This window comes from Diabrotica virgifera, chromosome 3, assembly GCF_917563875.1.
Source record: "Diabrotica virgifera virgifera chromosome 3, PGI_DIABVI_V3a".
NCBI classification, from domain to species: Eukaryota; Metazoa; Arthropoda; class Insecta; order Coleoptera; family Chrysomelidae; genus Diabrotica; species Diabrotica virgifera.
In genome coordinates this window covers 156,853,866-156,879,514 of record NC_065445.1, presented here as the reverse complement: position 1 = coordinate 156,879,514, position 25,649 = coordinate 156,853,866, and the positions used below count along the sequence as shown (strand labels likewise).

Genomic DNA, 25,649 nt, shown 5'->3' with positions numbered 1-25,649 from the left:
TTGTCTTTTGGAGCAGAACTAATCTCACCAAGGCTGAGCATTAGGGTCAAAAACAAAATAAAGTGCAAGCAAGAGCATAGCCACAGGATTCAATCATTTCGATTTAAACCAAATGTTGGCACAGCTTGATAAGCTGGCGGTAGAGAATGCAGTACGTAAAGTAAAAATATACGTAAACGATATTATTTTTAAAGTGTGCACAATTGAGGAATTTATTAAACAAGGAAACAAAATATTAAAGAATGTTGAAATATACATATGTGAAGTACCAGAAACAATAGAAGAAGACAAAGAAAAACACAGGCTAATAGAAGAATATCACAATCATCCGATGTTTGGAGGACACGTAGGAAATAACAGACTCATAAGTCATAAAGAAGCTAAAAGCAAGATTTAGATGGAAAAATTTGGAAAAAGACGTAAGAAAATACGTTAAACAATGTCATAAATGTCAAATTAATAAACCGAAAAAAACACATGTCGAAGAATTCGTGATATCGGACACTTCTTCCAAACCATGGGACATAGTATATATAGATACGATAGGTCCATTCACTAAAAGTAACGAAGGTAATAGATACTGTATAACAATGTTATGTGAACTTACTAAATACGCGGTCAGCATACCCGTGTGCAATAAAGAAGCAGATACAATAGCCCGAGGAATTTTTGATCATTTCATACCAACATACGGACTCATGAAGCAAATAAGAACAGACCAAGGCACAGAATATAAAAATGAAGTAATGCAGGAATTAACAAAGCTATTAAAAATAGAGCACAACTTCTCAACAGCATACCATCCACAGTCCATTGGAAGTTGCGAAAAACTACACAGAACATTAAACGAGTACGTAAGAGCATTCATAGATGAAGACAGAGAAAATTGGGATGTGTGTTGCAGGATGTTCACATACTGCTACAATACAACCCCTAACACGTATCATGGTTACACACCGTTTGAACTATTATATGGCAGGAAGGTTAACCTACCAGAAGACCTTACATAGGAGGTTCAACCATGTTACAATATAGATGCTTACTACAATGAGTTACGTTACAAACTACAAAGCGCACACGAGAGAGCTAGAACCTTCTTACTAAAGCACAAAAAAGAGCGACAAGAAAAGAATAAGCTCAAAGCAACACCACAACAATTTAAAATAGGAGACCTAGTCCTGGTAAAAAGGGAAGAGAATGGTAAGTTTGATAGTCTTTATGTAGGCCCTTTCACAATAACAGAGGTAAATAATGTTAATTGTAAGATCAGATCGGAAAACAATAAAATCAAGGTACATAAGAATAGACTATATGCTTACAATCCGAGAACACCGTGAGTGACAAGTGAAACGGGAACAGTCTAGATCAGCGGTTCTCAACCACCGTGTCGCGACACACTGGTATGCCGGAAGAACCTATCAGGTGTGTCGCGAGATTTACGAATACAATATTTTTATTTATATTTTTTTACTTGTTATAATATACCAATCATGCATATGTTCTTACGAAATAAAAAATAATATGCTTAATATATTCATCTGTACTTACCCACCACTAGCAAAAATTTGTACATATAAGGGTGTCGCCAATCTGTAAGGAGTACGTTAGTGCGTCGCTGGGTAAAAAAGGTTGAGAACCGCTGGTCTAGATAACGAACATTTTCACTTTTATTTTTTGTATCTAATTAGTATTTATAGGAAAAATGTATATATTGTACTTCGTAAAACGCAGCAAGTAATTAGTGGTACTATTAGAAAAATTTTCTTCCTTTTTCGTAGTCAGAAAATTTTCGGGGGAAGGGGAAGATGAATTGGGATACACAGCATCTTAATAAACATCATATTACAAATAAACCTTTTAATAATTAAATGCCCGTGGTAATGTTTGTTTAATAAATACGAGTAACCTAGTTTTGCATGCTAGTATTTGATACAAGGTCGAGTTGCAATAATATTCAGTGGGTGTTTATTAACAGTCAACACTTTAAATCACGGTCACCTCGGCTTACCAAAACAGTAAATAAACAATAACCGACTTTAATTATATTTTTATGAGAACAGATAAATCAATGAGCAGTTGAGATTCGACGGGGTAACATCGAATTCAAGTAAATAACATACCACCAGTTACTTTCTGTGATATAGTTAACGTGTAAATAAATGACTTAACAACGAACTATATTTACTACATCAACCCTCATCTTCGGGGTAACCACCCCTAAGTATCCAGGGTGGCACAGAAGGCGGGAGCCACCATAGCATCACAACAGATTAAGGCCGACAATTCGAATCGCATCTTTTCAAATCAATCTGCAAATTAACTGGAACTACCCATTTAAGGACAACTGCCTATCATCCTCAAGCAAATGGTATGGTAGAAAGGTGTCACCGACAGTTAAAAGCAGCAATTCGATGTCATGAAAACATCCGATGGACCGAAAGCCTACCTTCAGTGTTACTGGGCATACGAGCAGCGTGGAGAGAAGATTTAGGTACTTCAGCCGCCGAACTCGTGTACGGAGAACCATTGTGTTTGCCAGGTGAACTATTGTTTTCGTCGCAAAGAAACACCGACGACAGTGCTCTCATATACCTAAAAACCTCCGTCCTACGCAACCGTCGCATCATGGATCCAAAAGCACCTTATTTTCAAATACATGAAAACCACCTCTCAAGTTTTCATCCGCCGTGATACAATCAAAAGCAGCTTAGAAAACACATATCACGGTCCTTTTCCTGTAGTCAAACGAGGTGACAAGACTTTTGTCGTCCGTATAAATGGAAAAGAAACAACAATTTCCATAGACAGATTGAAACCAGCGTATGAGCTTCACGAAAGTACCCATCACGAACCAGAAAAAATGACAGTATACAACAAAACAAACAGCAGACCTAAGAGAAAGGCAAGATTTACTGGAAGTTATCAAGAAAGTGTAGAGTAATAGTGAATTCAGTGATTTTTCTTTCTCCTCGTATAAACATTGCGTTGTTTTATTTCCTGTTATTTTCAATTTTTCATCATACGTATATATTATGTATTATCAATCGTCTTAGTCTCTCGGATTGGGGTATATAGCGATACGCTTTAATTACTATTTTTGCTAATTTTAATTTTAATATTTTTTCTCAAAACGAAATAATATGGGTCATATAAAGTCACCGTTAATATACAAACCAGACGCTAAGAAAGAAATGGTTTTACGAAACGAAATGCATCCCCTGACCATATGTTTTTGGAGTGTCAGTTTAACAAACTGAAGTCCCCATAAATTAATTACCATATCAGACCATTATGTCAACAACTCACTTTGGGACATGCATTCGTTTTTAAAACTGCAGAAGTGTGTCTGGTTTTATACGTCAGATCAACATAATTTATTGCCCTCTCCGGGCCATATTGTAGAAAGGTATAACATCGATAAAATAGATTGTGGCTTTCTTAACAGTCTATTCACATCGTGCAAACAAGGCACAACTCGCTAACGACCGACTTTTTTCCAAGATCTAACTAAGCAACACCTTTTTGTTACCAAAATAAATAAATGTTTTACTGTTCGTCGTTAACTTATTTTTATTATTTTTAATTAATTCCGTCAACTCACACCTACCTGAATACATAATATATTCCTTTTTTATTTCAATTAATTTAATTAAAAAAAATTTTTTGGTCACCCTATACAAATAATGATGTTAATGTTTATATTACTTAATAGAGAATTGAATACCCTTTCAAATGAGCTATCACACGAACTCAATTCTCATTTCAAAAACATCATCGATTACGTCATCACGCTCAGATGAATGACGTCACTAGTATGATATATATGCCAAAAATTCGTAATTTAAAAATAAAAGCGACCTGTTTCAGGATTTATCTGTCGCCTGTCAAAATGTTCAATGTGTTTTAAATGTATTCATTTTTTTCGAATCCTGAGAAAACTAATAAGTATTTGTGAAAAATTTAAACGCAGAATGAAAGATTGCATTATTACCGAGGGCAGAAAGTCCCTTGGAATAACCAAAAAGTTTCTTTTGAATGAGATATTTGAAATTAAAAGTCACACTAAATTTACTCTTTTTTTTTCATCCCTCTAACTTATTAAAATAAATTCGAAAAAATGAATACATTTAGTGTTAAGTATTTATTAAAATGTATAGAACACGCCACTGTTCATGTCATAAATACTGTCACATCACCATTGTAAAAATTGAATTGATTGTCAAACTCCAGAAAAGCGTCATGTACTTTAAGAACAAGTAAAAATATTTAATTCAATCAGTTTAGTTTGTCCAGAACTACAAAAAATAAGAAACTAAAATGTCTAGGAGCATTCCCCGTAATAGTTCCATACTAAGGGTAAGAACATAACAAGTAAGTCGAGGTGGATGTGTAGGTCGCGGTAGATGCCACTAGTTAAGTCACGGTCGATGTCGACAGCACATAGCAAGGAGGTCACCTGCGCTGTCAGTCGAGCTAGAACCACTATCAAGTGAAGTAGTTTAATGAAATTTGAATGACAAAAAGACTGTGCTTTTGCGATGTTGTGTCAGTCAAGTGATGATAGTGACGAAATGTCAGCTGTAAATAATCAGATCCTCCTTCATATTTCAAAAATTTACTGAATTTAATTACTTTAGACATTCAAAAATAAACTGAATACAAAAAAGGGATTATATTATAAAAAGCATCAACTCAGATAGTGCAGTTAATGACAACTTGGCTTCGAACGGACCAATCACAGAAAAGCATCCTTGTAGGCCGCGCAGTAGACATCCATTTAAAACAAACTCATTTTATTTTCAAAAGCATCGATGTAAACCACCCCGATGGCATCACGCTAAACCTCCATCGCGACCGCGACTTACCTGCTCTGTTCCATTCATTACAATAGTTGCGTTCGCGGGTACAGTGGACAAATTGTGACCGACAATTTCTAACCTCACTTAATATAAATAATACAATTCATAGATAAATACACAAGGTATATATACTTTTAATTAATATTAATAACTAATTATTAAATTATACTAGGTAAATATACCTTGTATATTTATCTATTAACGATATTATTTATATCATTTTAAAGTGCGCATGCATCTTGCTGCTAATTTGTCGCCGACTAGTCGCCGACAGGCACCCGCGAACGCACTTAATGTGTTTTTTTTACATGGATGTCGACATCGACCGCGACCGACAGCTACAGCTCCACCGCGACTTACTTGTTCTGTGCTTACCCTAGCCTCGATACCAGTGGAATATTGGTAAATTTTGGACGAATTTCAGTGTCGTTCCAGCATCATATTCAAGCAGTCGTTACTTGGACAAACAAACGATTCAAAAACTCATTTTACGTCGCTCATCGAGAACTTCAAAGTCTGTGAGTCAGTTTTTACCTAAAATATTGCTTTCTTATCTGATCATAAATAAAAGTGTTGATAATTGTCATATTTGAGATCTGAATTTGCAATTTTTCTTTGTTTTTAAAACATTAGTAAATAAAATAGCGGTAATAAAATTAACTTAATAATTTCTATATACACTAAAATTAATTAATTCATTTCTATAAAGCTTAATAACTTCTATACAGTGTGTTTAAAATCTCAAACCATTTATTGCTACAAATAAATGTCAAAAACTAAAAAATCAAAAATGTCAGAAGATATTGATACATTACGTAAAAATAGGAATTCTGTCAAAATCAACTTAACTGTATTTAGTAAATTTGTAGATAATTTTAATACAGCAGATGGATCTGTTACTGAGTTGCAAGCTAGATTAAATAATGCAAAACATTTAATAGTCCATTTATTCCGATAGGTGTACGGCGGAATTTAATTAAAAATGGATATAATAAAACAAATGGTAATTTTATTGTTGTAACGAAAATGTGTTTTGTTTAGGTCTCTCGGAAGAAAGGTCGATTGTTAAAATGAGAGCGTTGGGTGCGACCCAAAGCGGCTGCCTGTCGAGTTGTTACTAAAAAGAAATACCACAACGATTACTGTTATCGTTCTTCCCTTTTGACCAGATGACTGACTAATAAATCATTTATTAGGTCTGGTGTATGCTTTCACAGTTACAACAAAAAACACTCGAATGCATAGTGAGTTGTTGACACACTTTATGTGGATGAGAAAACAGATGGTGACAGGGTAAAACCATGTTTTATATTTGAATGTGCATTTCGAATGACTAACGTTGTTTGGTTTTTGAGAAAAAATAATAAAAGAAATGAGATAAAAAAATTAGCAGAAATAGTAATTATAGCGTAATGCTATATACCCCCCTTCCTAGTGACCAAGTCAATAAAATAATACATATATATATATATATATATATATATATATATATATATATATATATATATATATATATATATATATATATATATATATATCATAATAAAAAATGAAAATAGATAAAAAAAATAATGCAAAGTTTATACGAGGAGAAAGAAAAAATCACTTGATTCACTGTGAACTAACACTTCCTTGGTAAGTTCCAGTAAATCTTGCTTTCCTCTTTGCTCTGTTGTCTATTTTGCTGGATACTGTCATTTCTTTTGTTTCGTGATGGGTAGAGTCGTGAAGCTCGTACGCTGGTTTCAATCTGTCTATGGAAATTGTTGATTCTTTTCCATTTACCCGGACGACAAAAGTCTTGTCACCTCGCTTAACAACTGGAAAAGGCCCGTGATATGGGTTTTCTAAGCTGCTTTTGATTGTATCACGGCGGATGAAAACGTGAGAGGTGGTTTTCATGTCTTTGAAAATGAAGGTACTTTTGGATCCATGATGCGACGGTTGCGTAGGACGGAGGTTTTCGAAATGGTTTCGAAGCGTTTTTAAATAAATGTGAGCATTGTCGTCGGTGTATCTTTGTGACGAAAACAATAGTTCACCTGGCAAACACAATAGTTCTCCGTACACGAGTTCGGCGGCTGAAGTACCTAAATCTTCTCTCCACGTTGCTCGTATGCCCAGTAACACTGAAGGTAGGCTTTCGGTCCATCGGATGTTTTCATGACATCGAATTGCTGCTTTTAACTGTCGATGAAACCTTTCTACCATACCATTTGCTTGCGGATGATAGGAGGTTGTCCTTAAATGGGTAGTTCCAGTTAATTTGCATATTGACTTAAAGAGATGCGATTCGAATTGTCGGCCTTGATCTGTTGTGATGCGCTTGGGAGTACCGAAACGAGCTATTTAACCAGAAAAAAATGTTCTGGCTACTGTGTCTGCTTCTTGATTAGGCATCGGGAAAGCTTCTGGCCAACGTGTGAAACGATCGACACATGTTAAACAGTATCTGTTTCCTTCTGAAACCGACATCACTATAATGTCTATGTGGACATGTTCGAATCGGCTGGAAGGTGGTAGAAAACTTCCAGTAGGTGAAACAATGTGGCGCGATATTTTTGATTTTTGGCACTGTAGACAAGCTCGAGTCCATTTCCTCACATCTGATTTAATGGATGGCCAAACATATCGCTGTGTGATCATCTTCACAGAACTGTTGATTCCGGGATGTGCTAGGTTATGCATGGTGCGAAAAATTGCCATTCGAAGTGGTTTCGGTACAAATGGTCTGGCTGTAGATGTTGATATGTCACAATACAAACTCACGTTTTGTTCGGAAAAGCGTATTTTCTTCATTTGAAGTGATGTTTTCTCACTTAAAAAAGTTTGCAGTTCTGGATCAGTTTCTTGTGCGAGAGCTAAGTCAGTGATGTCGATATCTTTCTTGATGCTATCGACTCGAGATAGTACGTCTGCCACAATATTTGTTAATCCAGAAATGTGCTGAATGTTAGTGCAAAACTGTCCTATATAGTCTAAATATCTAAACTGTCTAGGACTACATTTATCTAGCTTCTGAGTAAAGGCGAAGGTGATTGGTTTCTGGTCTGTGTATATCGTTATGTCCTTGCCTTCGATCATATGTCTGAAGTGTTTTATGGCCAGATATATAGCTAATAGTTCTCTGTCGTATGCACTATATTTCTTTTCGCTAGGTGAGAATTTCTTAGAAAAGTAAGCTAAAGGTTTTATACCTGTATCCGTTTTTTGTTGTAGCACAGCTCCCGCACAAAAATCAGAAGCGTCACAAGTGATGGAGATATCAACATCGTTTACAGGGTGGCTCAGTAAAGCAGCGTTAGCTAAACTGTTTTTGCAGTCGTCAAAGGCTTGGATTCGCTGTGGTGTCCATTCGATTGGTGCTTTTCCTTTGACATTACCTTTTAGGGCATCATGCAGTGGTGCTTGTAGCTCAGCTGCATTGGGTATGAACCTTCGGCAGAAGTTTAACATACCTAGAAATCTGCGTAGGTCTTTCACTGTTTTTGACTGAGAGAAATTTTGTACAGCTGCTACTTTTTCTTGTGGGTGTGAGTCCTTCGTCTGATACTGTGTATCCTAAAAAGGTAATCTCGTTTTTGCCGAATTGACACTTCGCTGGATTTATCACAACGCCAAACTGCTTGAGCCTTTTGAAAATCTCTTCCAAATGCGACATATGCTGCTCTTCGGATTCTGATGCAATGAGAATGTCATCGATGTAAGCGTAGGCGAAGTCTAGACCACGTAAAATCTCATCTATGAAACGCTGGAATGTCTGTCCTGCGTTTCGTAAACCAAAAGGCATATATAAGTATTCGTACAGCCCAAATGGTGTGGTAACGGCGGTTTTGGGTATGTCTTCGGTGGCTACTGGTATCTGGTTGTATGCTCTCACTAAATCTATTGTAGAGAAAATTGTCTTACCAGCTAGCGCCTGACCGAAATTTTCGATGTGCGGAATTGGATATCGATCTGGAACTGCTTTTTGGTTGAGACGTCGATAATCTCCGCAGGGTCTCCATTCCTCACCTTTCTTCGGGACCATGTGCAGTGGAGTAGACCAGTTGCTTTTCGATGGTCTTATGATGCCTAGTCGTAGAAGATTTTCGAACTCTTTTTTAGCCCATTGCAGTTTGTCAGGTGCTAATCGTCGAGGCTTCGAAAAAACGGGTGGACCTGGTGTTGTATCGATGTGGTGCTTAGTTTGATGTTGAATGTCTTTCACGATACTGGCGGGTCGCGTGATTTCCGGAAATCTTAGCAGCAGTTCATGGTAACGCGACACTTCCGCGATAGTCTTTACGCTGCCGTCGAAACACTCTTTAACGAGTCCCTTTGTTCAAAGGGTTGTCGTTCTGTCTACTAAGCACTGGTTAGCAATGTCCACTAGGAGCGCGAAATGGGAAAGAAAATCAGCTCCGATAATGGGCTTTGAAATGTCCGCCACGTAAAATCACGTAAAATCAATGTACAAATCGCCACGTAAAATCACGCCGTAGTCCGATGTTTAATGTCAAGTTCACATAGCCGTATGTCGCGATTTTAGTGTCATTGGCCGCGTATAGTTCGTATGAAGTCTTTTCGCGTGCACCCCGTACATATTTTCGTGGGAAAACGCACAGATCGGCTCAGGTGTCGATTAAAAACTGTTTTTTTTTTGTATCATAGTCTGTTACGAAAAGGCGGCGAGACTTTGGGCTTCGATCGGAAGCCGCATTTACCGACTGCCCGCGATGTTTCCCTGGAGCTTGCACGGAGGAGAGCACTTTTGAGCCTGGTCACCAAAACGGTAGTGGTACCAACAAATGTCACTATTACGTTCTTTGCTGTAGCTCCTGTCTCTAGGATAAGGTCTGCCTCTTGAGTTGCTGCGGTTTCGACGGTATGTGTTAGCTTGTGCTTGAGCATTTGACAAGCTAGATAGCTGGATTTTCATTTCAGCTAATTCGGCTGTCAATTTCTCTATGGTACTTTCAAGAGCGTTAGAAGCTTCTGAAATTTGGGCCCTAGGAGCTATCGCTTCAGATATTGTGTCAGCTAGCTCGGCAACTGCGTCCAAACTAGCTTTAGCTTGAGTAGCTAGAATAGCCTGTGTAGACGCTGGCAATCTACCTAACCACAGAGACCTCACAATATTGTCCGGTACCGTTGTGCCTGCTAAAGACTGTAAATGTCGTAAGAACTGCGAAGGTCTTCGATCGCCCAGTTCTTCATGCTCGAGTAGTCTTTTAATCTTTTGTTGCTGTGATGCACTAAGTCTCTTAATTAATTCTGATTTTAATTTTGCATACCTCTCTGTGGCTGGTGGTGAAACAATGATGTCCCTAACTTCTAATATGTAGGCTGTGTCTAAATTGGCAACTATATAGTTGAATTTGGTTGCGTCACTTGTTATATTTGCCAGTGTAAATTGGTTTTCTACTTGCAGGAACCATATTTCAGGATCGTTGGGCCAGAAAGGAGGGATTTTAACTGAAATCCGATCGACTGAGGCACTGGTGTTGGCACTGGTATTACCGTCCGTCATTTTCGATGTTCACTGTATATTATTAACCGGCAAAAATATATTATTAACACTAACTTTTGTTCAATTTTCGCGGCGGTTTAAATACTCGCGGGGTCACCAATATTCCGATAGGTGTACGGCGGAATTTAATTAAAAATGGATATAATAAAACAAACGGTAATTTTATTGTTGTAACGAAAATGTGTTTTGTTTAGGTCTCTCGGAAGAAAGGTCGATTGTTAAAAATGAGAGCGTTGGGTGCGACCCAAAGCGGCTGCCTGTCGAGTTGTTACTAAAAAGAAATACAGTCGAACCCGCTTATTAGAGTACCGGTTATAGGAATATCCCGGTTTATGGAATATAAATTCGAGGCCCAAAACATTTCCATTTACCCTTTAATAAATTTATCCGTTTATTGGAATATGGTTTAGTAACCTAATACCGCTTTTTAGAATAAATTTTTCAAGTCAACAAATAACTTTTTACATACAATTTCCTAAAAATTTTAAATTTGCCTGATCTAATGGTTTGTCGGTTCGTCGTTTTGTATATTATTAGGGTTTCTCAGGTACCTACCTAATAAACACTTTATTACTGTGTTATGATGAGTAAACGCTCCTACCCACAGAAAATTCAATCACATGCCGACAAGATCATAAAATAATTTCATTTGTCTACAAATTTCTATAGGTACATTGCCACGCACTTGGATGTTCTTAGAAACAGCATTTTTCTATAAGATTATTTATTACCAATAGTTGATCGTTTGTTCGGAAGTCTTTTCTAAAACCCAATTCCAATTTATTTTCTAATCGTTTGGTAATGATTTTTGTAAATAGATTATAAATTTTTATTGACATAAATAGACCTAAAACCATATGCATATACATATTGACATAGTATGTACTATTATAACGTATATTCGGTACATTTATTTCAGCTAGCCATCAATGATCGGTTATTAGAATATCCCGCTTATAAGAATATTTTTGCTTGGCACGAAGGCTATTCTAATAAGCGGGTTCGACTGTACCACAACGATTACTGTTATCGTTCTTCCCTTTTGACCAGATGACTGACTAATAAATCATTTATTAGGTCTGGTGTATGCTTTCACAGTTACAACAAAAAACACTCGAATGCATAGTGAGTTGTTGACACACTTTATGTGGATGAGAAAACAGATGGTGACAGGGTAAAACCATGTTTTATATTTGAATGTGCATTTCGAATGACTAACGTTGTTTGGTTTTTGAGAAAAAATAATAAAAGAAATAAGATAATAAAATTAGCAGAAATAGTAATTATAGCGTAATCCTATACATTCTTTCACGGTTTTTGCTCTAAATTTTAAAGAACCGCTTGGATTGACATGAAATTTGGCATATGTATAGCTTACATGTCAAAGAAAAAAAGTGATATTGTGCCGATGTGTGTTTTTGCCCTGGGGGTGACTTTCACCCCCTCTTGGGGGTGAAAAAATATATGTCCAAAATAAGTCCGGAAATTTGTAAACTGACTAATTTTAAGTAACTTTTGTTCTATAGAGCTTTTTCGCCAAGTCAACACTTTTCGAGTTATTTGCGAGTGAATATGTTCATTTTTCAACAAAATAACCACATTTTTAGATAGTTTTTCGCAAATAACTCAAAAAGTAAGTATTTTGTCGAAAAAAACGTTCTTAGCAAAAATATAGCCTATAAAAAAGTAAAAACAATGGTGTACGTGTTAGGTCTCTGGATCTCGTAGAACCAGAGTTATAGACAATGAAAAATAGATTCAGATTCACCAAATTTCAAAAAGAATATTTCGACGTGAAATATCCAAAAAAGTAAGCACTTTTTGGGGAAAACCTATTATAACTTTTTTAAAGTGTTTAAAAAAATCTTTATTTCTGTTTTCCCAAAAAGTTTCTAGCATTAAATTTAAGCAAGTTACGCTCAAAATAAAGTTGGTCTCTTTTGTTTTTGCAAAAAAAAATCGGGAAGACCACCCCCTAATTAGCAACTTAAATGAAATTAATCGTTACCGCTCCACAAATTATTTTACTTATGTTGTGTTTATATGATCTGTAAGTTTCATCGATTAAAAGTGCTTATTTTTGAAAAAATTTGGTTTCAAAGTAAAATTTTTAAAAATTTAAATTTTGAAAAATATGCTTTTTTTCAAAATAACTTACAAATTGTTAGAGATACCAAAAATCTCAAAAAACAAAAAAGTCAGATTTGTTTTTCTGAATATCACGTATTTTTTTGTTTTTCTGTTAGACAAAAATTGATTAAGATTTGGTGTTTCTAAATTTGCATACATTCGTGATCAGTGACTCGTTCAGCCCCTTTTAACTACAGCCCTTTCAATAATAAGGACTCTGAACCGATGAAACTTACAGATCATATAAACAATATATACACGAGTCAAGAAACTTGTGAAGCCGTACCGATTAAGTTAATTTAAGATACTAATTAGGGGGTGATTTTCTCGATTTTTTACCAAAACCAAAAGGGACTAACTTTATTTTGAGCGTAACTTGTTTACTTTTGATGCTAGAAATTTTTTTTATAAAACAAAAATGAAGCTTTTTTTAAAAAATTTAAATAAGTTGTAATGAGTTTTCCCAGAAATGTGCTTCATTTTTGGTTATTTCACGTTAAAGTATTCCATTTGGAATTTGACGAATATGAACCTATTTTTCATTAGCTATAACTCTGCTTCTACTAGGTGTAGAGACGTGATATATACACCATTTTTTTAAATTTTTTACAGGCTATATTTTTGCTAAGAATGTTTTTTCGACAAAATACTTACTATTTGAGCTATTTGCGAAAAACCGTCTAAAAGCGTGGTTATTTTGTTAAAAAAATGAACATATTCACTGCCAAATAACTCGAAAAGTATTGACTTAGTGAAAAAACTCTATAGAACAAAAGTTACTTAAAATTAGCCAGTTTATCCATTTCCTGACTTTTTTGGACGAATATTTTTTCACCCTCAATAGGGGCTGAAAACCACCCCCAGGACAAAAGCACATATCGGAACAATATCACTTTTTTTCTTTGACTTGTTAGCTATGTGTTTGCCAAATTGTATGTCAATCCAAGCGGTTCTTTAAAATCTAGAGGTTTTGCAATATTTTACCGTTAAAGAACGGATTATAATACGCGAATTTGAAGATATTCAACGTGAAATTGAACCATCTTTGGATCAAGTATCCGAAGAAGAAATAAATCACCGAATAGAATTCAATTCGTTGTACTATTCAACGGTAACAAGTGCCGAACTAATAATTAATAATTCTAGTTCTACTTCTGAACATAATTCTTCTTCAGCACAGCAATCTACAAATATTGTAGGCATTACTCTTCCTTCTCTTTATCTTCAAAATTTCAGCGGAAGTTATGACCAATGGCTCTCCTTCCGTGATTCCTTTGAGGCAATAATAATTCAGAACAAAAATATCAGTGACATACAGAAGTATCACTATTTAAAGTCATGCGTTTCTGGTAGTACAGAAAAAGTTATTCAGTCACCAACAGTTAGTAGTTCAAATTTTATTGTTGCATGGAATCTTCTTCTTGATAGATTTGAAAACAAGGAATTATTAATCCACAATCGTATTAAATCAATGTTCAATATAAAACAAATAAAAGAAAATTCTTCTTCCTGGCGATATTTAGTAGATACAATTACAAGCAACTTGCGCTCGTTACAGTCTCTTAACGAACCAGTAGATAAATGGGACTCTCTTCTCACTTACATAGTTTTAGAGAAATTAGATTCAAATACAGCCCATGACTGGGAGAAAAACAAAACAAAAAATTCTTCTTTCCAAGATTTCATGACATTTCTTAGTAATAAAGCAAATGTATTGGAAAAAATAGAGCAATCTACAAACCATGTGAGGCATTCTAGTGATAAATCACAATGTTCTTCTCATTCTTCTAACAAGTCATCCAAAACTCGTTCCTTTGTTACCAATCGATCTGCCACATTCTCATGTGCTTTCTGTAGAGGTGATCACAAAATATATACTTGTGAGGAATTTCTCAAGCTTAATGTTCATTCACGCATAGTGGTGTGAGTTTTTACTGAATCTCACCCAACCGTGGCAAAAGGGGTTTAATTTTACCTATTGCCTAATTGGACATACGTAAATATTTTTGGACCATACGCATGTCCCCAAAGTAATGTAATTGTCCTTCGATTATACAAAACAGTGAACTATTAGGAGAACTGGTTCTAATATTTAATTTGGTTTGGTTTTAAAGTTACTAATTAACACGACAGTAAGGGTTGTGTATTAGCGAGAAATAAAGGTATTCAGCGAACAAAACATTTATTAACAAAAAACAACGAGTTTAACAAATAAACGGCTATTATAAATACCATAATAACGATAAATTATATTCTTAATAGCGAACGAGAGAAAGTAAGAGTCTTTTTAATCTATTAATTATTGAGGAGAGCGTATTTTTACGGCGAAAAGAGACGCACAAGCGAACAGAGTGTTCACCGCTGAGAGCAGAAAGAAACTGCTGAAATTATATTCAAATCTCTGCATTATTATCTTTGATAGTTTACACTATTCGCCCTGAAAAGCGCCACACACATGTTACACTTCTTTGGCAAAATGACCTGCTTACCCGGAAACGATAAAAATGCAGCCATATGTCTATTTTATGAAACACACAACGCTACACTCAAGTTTTTCAGAGAATTAAATATTTTAAACACAATACAGGTTGTCCCAACATATTTACAAGAGAGATATTTTTATAAAAGCAAATTAATGTAAATAACTGTTGTTTTCACAACATACTCCACCGCGTTGAGACACTGGCTTTAACATAAACCTAACCTAACTTAAATCAACTTACAACGTTCCTAAGCGAAAACACTAAACTTAACTTAATTTAAACAGTCATTTGGTAGAGGACACAATTTATTAATAGAGCGCTTGAAGACTCCATCTTTAGTTTTGACCGATGCAACTCTTACTCGGCCATCCTTTCCGGGAAAGACATCAATCACTCTTGCTAGAGCCCAGTAAAGAGGAAGAGTGTTGTCTTCAATCAACAAGATGAGATCGTTGAGCTCTAGGTTCTTATGAGGAAGAAACCATTTAGGGCGATTTTGGAGTCTGTTCAAGTAGTCGATTGACCATTTTTTCCAAAACATTTGCTGGAGTTTAGAGAGATGTTGCCATAAACTTAATCTATTTTCGGGAATGTGGATCACATCCCTTTCAGGAAATGACGTAAGAGATTGTCCAATCAAGAAATGTCCAGGGGTCAGATAGGTTAGATCAGAGGGATCATTTGAGAGGGAGCAGAGCGGTCGAGAATTGAGCACAGCTTCAATTTGAGTGAGAACAGTGGTAAATTCTTCAAAAGTGAGCTTAATATCACCCATGAGTCTACGCATATGATGCTTTGCGCTCTTTATAGCGCTTTCCCAGATGCCACCATGATGAGGGGCTCGAGGAACTATGGTTTTCCAGCGAATATGGGATGATGCCAAAAATTCATTAATAGAGCGAGAGTGTTCTTTATCTTTTAAAAACTTATAAAGTTCAAGCAACTGATTACGAGCTCCCAAAAAGTTCGTAGCGTTGTCACTGAATATAGTCTGAGGAGGCCTCTACGGCTAATAAAACGTTTTAGAGCGAGAAGAAACGTCTCTGTAGAAAGGCCGGACACGACTTCGATGTGAACAGCTCGAGTCGATAGACAAACGAACAGAGCAATATAAGATTTTATCAAAGGGGCTTTGCGGAGTTTGGAAGCCTTAATCTGAAAGGGCCCGCCAAAATCTAATCCATGAGCGAATACGCGACAGGATTGCAAACGTTCCTTTGGTAAATCTGCCATAATCTGAATAGCGGGTTTGGCATTAAACCTAAAACAAACCATACATTGGTGTATGACCTTTTTAACTTCACGTATTCCATTTAAAGGTCAATATTTATGTCGAATTTGAGATAAAGTATTTTGAGGACCAGAGTGACAAAGTCTGATATGTTCTCTCTGAAGAATGAGACGTACTACACGATTTTTTGAGGGAAGGAGAAGAGGATATTTTTGATCAAATGTAACGTCTGAGTTACCAAGGCGACCTCCTACCCGCAGCATTTCATTTTCATCCAAAAAGGGGTTTAAACGTAAAAGAGACTTATTGGATAGAGTTTTACCTTTTTTAATCTCAGAAATCTCAAGCGAGAAAGAAGAATACTGAAGCATCTTAACAATCTTCAGTTCGGCGTTTTGAAGTTCACTTACTTCAAGAGAATTTGATAAATTGCGAGAAGGCAATTTGACATTATTGACAAACCTGAATATAAATGCTAAAGTTCTTACAAACCTTGAAAAATTAGAGAACCTATCAGAAAGAGAGGTGAAAAAATCTATTTGATCATTTCGAACGTGAAGAGTTACTTCCCTTTCTTCGGGTAACTTGGAGGTATAAACTTTTGGATTGTATTTCAACAAATCCAACCGAGATTGATTCAAAAATTGAGGACCATGAAACCACAAAGAAGATTTAAGTATTTCAGCGGGTAGCATTCCTCGGGAGAGTATGTCGGCAGGATTCTCTTTGGATCGTACGTGCCTCAAATGAGCGTTAGGAGAATTATCTAAAATTTGTGCAACCCTATTTGCTACAAATTGAGTCCAACGAGAAGGATGCGAACGAAGCCAAGCGAGAACAATTTCTGAATCCGACCACATATTTATAGAGTCTAAGCGAGAGAGTTTTTCTTCAATAATATTAGCAATCCTTGCTGTGAGCTTACTACACAATAGCGCACCCATGAGTTCCAATCTTGGGAGAGTCAAGGGTTTTAGCGGAGCGACACGACTCTTAGATGCTAAAAGTGAACAAGATACTTGTTCTGATCTATAAATCACACGTAGGTAGATGCAAGCTCCATAAGCCTTTAAACTTGCATCCGAGAATGCGTGAATCTCAACACTAGTGATTTCTTGACTTAAAAAGAGACACCGAGGTATATTTAAATCTTTAAAATGCGAGAGACTGCGAACAAAATTTAGCCACTCATGCAACGTATCTGCATCTATGATATCGTTCCAATTAATTTTTGAAATCCAAATTTTTTGCATAATTAATTTAGCGACAACTGTAACTGGGTTAATTAGGCCTTGAGGATCAAATATTTGGGCAATCATTGACAGTACTTCTCTCTTGGTGTATGAGTCCTTTAGGGTAAAATTTGGGAGAGAGATTGAGAAGGTGTCAAGAATAGGATTCCAACATAAACCTAAAACCTTATTGAAGCCATTATCTAAAGCTATTACATAAGTAGTGTTCGAAGAGAGAGAAGAGATATTTTTTAAAAACAAGTCTGAGTTAGAGCACCATTTATGGAGAGAGATACAAGCGGTTCCAAGCAAACTAGTTATTTCCTTATGAGCTTTAAGGAGAGTCTGTACATCATTAGCGCCATAGAGAATGCCATCAATGTAACAACTATTTTGAAGAGCATCACTGGCCAGAGGATACTCAGTCTGATGAGTTTGTGCCAGTTCCATTAAACAGCGAGTACTCTGAAGGCTAGCTCTTTTAGTTCCATACGTGACGGTTTGCAATTCAAGACACTCAATGTCTTTTTCAGGGGAGTCACGCCAGAGAATATTTAAAAGAGAGGTTTGAGCAGGATTTATTCTAACTTGTCTATACATTTTTTGTATATCCGTTGTAAAAACGAAGGAATACAATCTAAACCGTAGCAAAATGTCAAAAAGTTCCGGTTGGAGAGTAGGACCTTTGAGTAAAATATCATTGAGCGAATAACCACTAGAGCTTTTCATCGAACCATCAAAAACAACCCTAAGCTTTGTTGTTAAGGATTCTTCCTTAAACACACAGTGATGCGGTAGAAAATATTTATTTTCTAACTTTTCGTTGGTTAGAGAGAGAGGCACTATTTTCGCATGCTCAAGAAGAAGATATTCATTAATGAAATACTTATACTGAGCATATGTACTTTCGTTTTTCAAGAGCCTATTTTCTAAATTCATAAATCTTTTAAAAGCCATTTTAAAGGATTCACCTAACATTTTATTAGCGTTTTCAGAGACAAATGGAAGATTTACTTGAAAGCGACCTGAAGGTAACACAAGAGTAGTTTTGCTAAATATTTGTTCCGCTAATTCTTCATCGGGAGTTAATTTACTAGCAAGGGGGACTTTTCAATTTCGAAAAATTGTTGAAGCAACTTATCCAACTTATTTTCTTCGGGTTCGGGTTCGGACTCAACAAAGAGAGAAACATTTGACTGAGAGATAGCCAAATGTGAATTACGGTGAAAAACCTGAGGATTAATTGTACCAAAAATAACATAGCCTAAGTGAGTATTCTGAAGAATGGGAAGATTTTTTCCTAACCGTATAAATCCATCAGTCAATAATTCACTATAGATATCACCAGCCAGAAGCAAATCAATTTTACCCGGAACAGAATACGAGGGATCTGCGAGAGTGAGATCCTGTGGGACTTTTATTTTACTTCTATCTATAGTAGCTCTAGGAAGCCTACAAGTTATACTATCGAGTACAGCGAAAGAAGTTTTAAAACTTCTGTCCTTTACATTATAGGGGAAAATTCTAAGTTTAACATTTCGTTTGAGAGTGAGGTGTTTTCGGATATGGTTGATATCTGTAGCTGTTTAAAATAAGGGATGAGTTTTAACTTCTCAACCAAATCACGAGAGATAAACGAATGTTGGCTCCCATTATCTAGGAGCGCTCTGACATGCATGGGTCTGCCGTCTTTCGAATACACTGTTACTAAAGCGGTAGCCAACAATACATCAGTTTTAACTGATAAAGCGGAGAGAGATGTGGCTGCCTGAGAATCTGGATAATTTTGCATATCTAAAGGAGGTCTGGATGAGCTAGTAGAAGCTTCATTTTGGCTGCGATTATTAAAAGAATGATGAGTAGATATGGGAGCGACAACACGAGAAGCACCTTGAGAATTTTGAGGAGTTTGAGCATTGCCCTCACGAGAGAGAGAGAGAGAGCTTGCCTATTGATGTTCCTAGAGGAAGAGACATTTTCAGAGGTACCATGGAGGGATGAGTGATGATGACCCCCACACAAAGTACATGATCGAGTACCCAAACAATTAAAACACAGTTTCTTACCTTTTACAAAATTAAATTTTTCCTGTAAAGAGAGGCATTTAAAATCATTACACTGATAAACCTTATGAGCATTACTTCTACAAAAAATACAATTATTATTATCAGAGAAAGAGTGTGATGGTTGGTCAACTGATGAGAAGAAAGATGCTTTTGATTGAGATCTGTTATTAACCTTTTTATCATGGTCTGAAAAATTTAATTTTTCCTGAATATCACACTTTTTCTCGAGAAATTTAAAAAACTGTGAAAGGGTAGGTAAGGTCTTTGTCCCAATATCATATTCAAAGGCCCTATGTGTAGCAAAATCTAATTTTTGTAAAAATATTTCAATTAATAGTAAATCTAAAGCTCAATTGGTACGGACATATTTTTCAAAGCGAGCAGCGTCTGCTGAGCTAGAGTTAAAAATTCGCGTAATGCCTTTGAATTACTTTTAACTAGAGATCGAGCCTTTAACAATTTTTGAATGTGTAAGCTAATCACTCGCGATTTGTTTTCGTAGCGATCTTTGAGAGTTTTTATAGCTATATCGAAATTTTCTTCGACAACTTCGATGTTGTCGATCAACTGGAGGGGTTCATTTCGCAGGAACGATTTGAGGTAAATAAATCGTTGCACATTATTGAGTTCTTCATTGTTCACTATAGCCGCCTCGAAGAGCTGGTAGAACGAGTTGAACTCAGAGAATGACCCGGAATACGTTTGCATGGTGATCTCCGGAAGCCTAACCTTAGCAGTGGCCACAGTTAACTGAGTGCTATTTGATCTAAGAGGAGGGGGGCCGAACAATAACTCGTCCATCTTACGCTGTAGGCCCGCGAGAATAGAGAAATATTTTTGCTCAGTTGTCACCCTGTCTTCTGCTTCAGTACCGGCTTCATCAATCTCGTCTATCTGATCCATTATTTCTTCATATTTTAAAAAACAGGTTTTTAATTCTGTTTGCCGAAATTGAAATTGTAGCGCATCCTTTTCCGTACTAGCCTTTTGTGAGAGCCAGTTTTCAATTCTTGTAATTTTAGCCTTCAAAGGCGTCCTTTTTTTCTTGAGGTCTTCCATTTCTATCCCGAATTCGATTGTGTCAAGTCCTTTGTACTTAAAGGACGTAAGTATTTGTAATGAAATAATACTCGATGTAAAATACTTTAATTTAAAGAATTATGCACATGGTTTCCATTTTCTATCGCAGTATTAAGTATATGACAGCTGTCGGCTGTCGTTCAGATGACAGTAGTACCAACCTACATTCATGGTTAAGGGAGTTTTACACGAACATAACACCTCCTCCCTTGACCATGAATTACAAAAGTTAACTAGAAGTAAAAGTACTTACAAATTCAGTCTGGTAACAGGTTTTCTTACTCTAGTGGAACGCCTTAAAATGGGTTCCTCAGTTTCAGTTTGAGCCCCAGATACACTATTATTCAGCTCACTATCCAAAGACCTCCCCTGTCCGTCTGCTGATCTTAGGTAGGCGAGCCTGTCCTTTCTTTTTATGAGTTTATCCTCAAAGACCTCCCCCCTATCCGCCTCTCCGTTTCTAGGAAGGCGAGAATAGTATAGAAGGGCTTATGCCAATCTTCTCCTTTAGCCCTACTTACATAGACTGCGCGGGATATCCCCATGTATCGTTCACTAATGAACACGTCCAGGGATATTCCGGGTCGGAAGAGGGGGTGGTTTTAGTTGGTAGGCGGCTGGTTATGGGGGGCACGCGGGACGCATGGACCTACTCTGGTCTGTGGGCCCTAGCGTGTTCTCCTCTCCTGTCCGAGTCCAACAGTACTAGGGACACCTTCCCTAGTCTGCTAAGAGCGTTCCACCTCAATCCAAAAAAAAAAAAAGGTACACTATTCGAACTTTCCATATTGTTTGAAATTTCGGATTCATCAGTAATCACTTCGGTAGGTGGTGGTGAGACACTGTGCTCTAGAATTGATGCCTCCCTCGGAATCAAATTGTGAGTAATGGTATCCGGAATGTAACATGTCGGATTATTTTGAGATGGAGTATATTCCTAAATTTGCTGTATTTGGTCTACATGACGTTTCCATGTTCTACCATCATCTAACTGAATTAAATAATGCAATAACCCTAATCTGAGTACAATAATGCCAAATTGCCATTTAGAATGAAAATAATCCCTCACGGAAACCCTAGTTCCTATATCAAAGTTTCTTAGACTCATATCAGTATAGGTAACTCTATCACTACACGAAGGTTTAAGTAGATCTAATCTATTCCTTATTTGTCTTCCTAACATAAGTTCTGAGGGACTTTTACCTGTAACTGTATGTGGGCTTCTGCGGTATTGCATAAGTAGCTTACATAATTCAAACTCCCTGTAATTTCCCTCACTTCGCATAGCCCTTAAACATTTTTTCAGTATTTGGACATATCTCTCTCTCTGTCCATTAGTTGCAGGATGGTAGGGTGCAGTAAATTTTTGTGTAATTCCATTATCTTTCATAAAAGTTCTAAACTCATGAGAGTCAAATTGTCTACCATTGTCCGTAACAAAAACTTTAGGAATACCAAAAGTTGTAAAAATTTTTCGGCAAATTTCAATAGTAGTTTTTGTTGTAGTATTTTTTGTAAAATGAATAGGAGCTGTAGCAGGTGCAACTATCGCAGTTGTAGTCGAGGAACTCGTGTTTGTACCGGCTGTAGTTGGAAGCGTTGTAGTTGATGTAGTGTCTGTAATATTTGTATCCATTATCCTCGTCGCCAAATGTCAAGTCCTTTGTACTTAAAGGACGTAAGTATTTGTAATGAAATAAATATTTGATAATCAATATATCAGTTTGGAAACTAACATTTATCACAACTTTCACAAGGCGGATTATGGTGCCTTGAATAATTATTTGCTTCAGATCAATTGGATTGGGTTGTACTGTTTAGAGGATGTAAATGACATTTTAGATGCTTTTTATTCCATTATTTGGAACGCAATTGAACTTTTTTTACCAAAGATATCTGTAAAAAGATCGAATTTTCCTGTTTGGTTCTCATCTGAACTTAAGAGTAAAGTCATTGCCAAAAAGATTGCGCATAAAAAATATAAAACTAAAAATAAGTATCACCACTATATTGAATTTAAAAATTTGAGAGATGAATGCTCATCACTCACTGAGCAGTCTTACAATGCTTACGTTTCAAAGATGAAAGTGAGAATAAATGATAACGCTGGTGAATTTTGGAAGTTCATCAAAAATAAAACCAACGGACATGGTGCTCTCCCTGGCTCTATGTTTCTAGGTAAGGAAAGTGAGAATGACAAACAAAAAATAACAGAGTTGTTTGCGAAACATTTTGGTACTGTATACAGCACTTTTAATGGTAAATCTCTGGATAACCTGGAGAGTAATGAAATTTTCTCACAACAGCTGGAGGTGGAAATTAGTAACCTCGAAGTCACTTTTGACAATTTACTGAATGTCTTGTCATTAAATGTCAATAAAGGGGCTGGCCCTGATTTGATACCGAATTTGTTCCTAAGAGAAAGTGCAGTGTCCTTGTGTGAACCATTAGTATATGTTCTTAATAAATCTCTCCAGACGGGAATTTTCCCGAACAGATGGAAACATTCCTTTGTGTGTCCTATTTTCAAGGCAGGAGATCATAGTGATATCAAAAATTATCGGCCAGTTTGTATTCAGTCAGCCTTATCTAAAGTATTTGAAAAAATGGTTTTGCCAAGTTTGGATAATTGTTTTAGGAACATTATTACGGACAACCAACATGGATTTGTAGGCGGACGTTCTACTCTCACTAACCTCTTTTTGTATATCGATAGTATAGGTACAGCAATAGATGAGGGTTACGAGGTGCACTCTATATACACCGATATATTCAGTAAGACCTTTGACCTGCTAGATCATGTCTTAATTACAAAGCTGAGAACCTTTGGTATCACTGGTTCTTTATTAGCTTGGTTTACTTCGTATTTGCAAGGAAGAACATTGCAAGTAAGATCAGCAGGATGTGTTTCTAATGGATTTGAAGCCGTGTCAGGAGTTCCGCAGGGTTCCCATTTGGGTCCTAAGCTTTTTCTGTTGTTTTGGTAAATGATATTGGTAGGAACTTTAAATCTGAATATCTGATATTTGCAGACGACTTAAAGATATTTAAATGCATTAGGTCAGAATCTGATTGTGAGGGTTTGCAGAGAGACTTTGATTCTTTAGTACATTGGTGCCAGGAAAATAATCTTAGATTGAATGCTTCGAAATGCTCATATATTATTTTTTCACGTAATAAGACCACCAGTGATTTTAAATACAAGATAGGAGATGTGGATTTATCTAGGGTTCAGGTAATTAAGGATTTAGGTGTGTTACTGGATAGTAAGCTAAGTTTCGTGGACCATTATGATGCCATTATTGCGCGTGTGCTAATCGGACATTAGGGTTAGTCATCAGAATGTCATATGATTTTAATAATTTGTCTGTAATTGTGAGATTGTTTTTGAGTTATGTTCGTTCATTACTAGAGTATTGTTCAGTGATTTGGAGTCCAAGTTATGAGAATCACAAATATCGAATTGAATCGATTCAAAATAAATTCGTTAGATATCTGCGGTATAGATTAGGTACTAGAGAAATGCAATTGAATTCCCGTCAGGTCATGCAGATGTTTCATTTGCACCGTCTAGAGGATCGCAGGCGATACTTTGACCTTAATTTCGTATTTAAGGTGTTAAATGGTATTATTGTTGCACCTAGCATTCTGGGTCGAATAGATTTTTATGTTCCAGCTAGGAATTTGAGAAGATGTCCCTTGCTATCTGCTAGATCGTGCAATACACGTCATGCAGAAAATATGCCTTTAAATAAAATTGTTTCTAGTGTAAATGAGTTTCCAAATATAGACTTCATGGGAGTCACACTAAATGCTTTTAAAAGGACTATTTCAAGTGAATTATTTTAATTTAATTTTAATTTTTTGATGTCGTTAGTTTAATTGTAAGTAATGTAAGTTAACTTGTGTTCAATGTTTAATTTTGACTTTTAATTTTAATTGTAAAATGGAGTTTTCCGTCAATAAATATTAATTTAATTTAATTTATATAAAACTTCCTTACGTCATTATAACTTGTATGTCTTTATTTTTCTTCTTACATCATTACTTTCTTTTCTTCACAAAATCATTGTATAAAAATTCTTGTATATCCTTGTATATAAATAATGTAATTTCCTTTCCATAGTCATATTTTTAATTTTCGTCTTTAATGTTTCTTTGTCTTGTCTTTGGTAAAAAAAAATCTCTAAATCTTGATTCATCAGTCCCATATATCGGAACTCATATTTTCCGTGAAACTTATTCTTGTCCATCATGTTTGTATTTTCCTTTCTTCTTCTTTAAAACGTTTATTTCTTTGCCGTTTCTTATATATTTTCAGTAATATGATTTCAATATCGTAATTCCCTTAAAAGTATTTCTAATTCACCTTTCCTAGTGTATAATTTCAGTATTTTTTTATATCTTATGTAATGCGTAAAACTCTTCTCAGCCAATTCCTGATGTATGTATTTCTGGCTCGTAATTTCAGGGTCAGGTAACAACAATATACATAATATACTTTACGCCAAATAAAAGCCTGATATAGCGTTTCGTTCAGTTAAAAATATTATGTAATTATAGACTGCAAATAACGCTTTCATATTCTGTCTATTAGAATTGTAAACAAAATTCATTTGTTTTCATTAAGAAATAAACTTAGTATCAATAATTATCTGTATGTACCATGAAAAATATAAACTAGATTATTGAATATACCCTAAAACTTAAAAAAAAAATGAAAACTTGTCCTAATTTATCAATATTCAATAAAAATTAATTCTAATAATTTCCAAAATATTTATATATTATGCATTTGTTATATTAATAAAAAATTTTCGTGTATGTGAGACTGTATGCAATGAAAAAAATAGCTTAAAAGTTACTAACGTTTACACTATTGTTCATTTGCTTTCCAAGTCCTCTTGAAGCTGGGCGTGGTCCTAAGACTCCGAACTTCATTCCTGCCGACATCTACCATTTCTATCCTGCGGCTATCTCCAAATCCATCTCATACTCCATCTACCAATTTTTTTCCTTCTCTTACAATTATTATAAAGCTCGCCATCTTTCCTAT

General features: G+C 35.8%; 2 protein-coding genes across 2 annotated transcripts; both read right to left on the bottom strand.

Moving 5' to 3' along the window:
* Positions 1-9,561: 9,561 nt before the first annotated feature.
* On the bottom strand, positions 9,562-10,371 carry LOC126882600 (uncharacterized). Its single transcript, XM_050647573.1, has one exon. The coding sequence runs from the start codon at positions 10,369-10,371 to the stop codon at positions 9,562-9,564; it is 810 nt and encodes a 269-aa protein (XP_050503530.1).
* Positions 10,372-19,855: 9,484 nt separating this feature from the next.
* LOC126882599 (uncharacterized) lies at positions 19,856-20,572 on the bottom strand. Its single transcript, XM_050647572.1, has one exon. The coding sequence runs from the start codon at positions 20,570-20,572 to the stop codon at positions 19,856-19,858; it is 717 nt and encodes a 238-aa protein (XP_050503529.1).
* Positions 20,573-25,649: the final 5,077 nt, after the last annotated feature.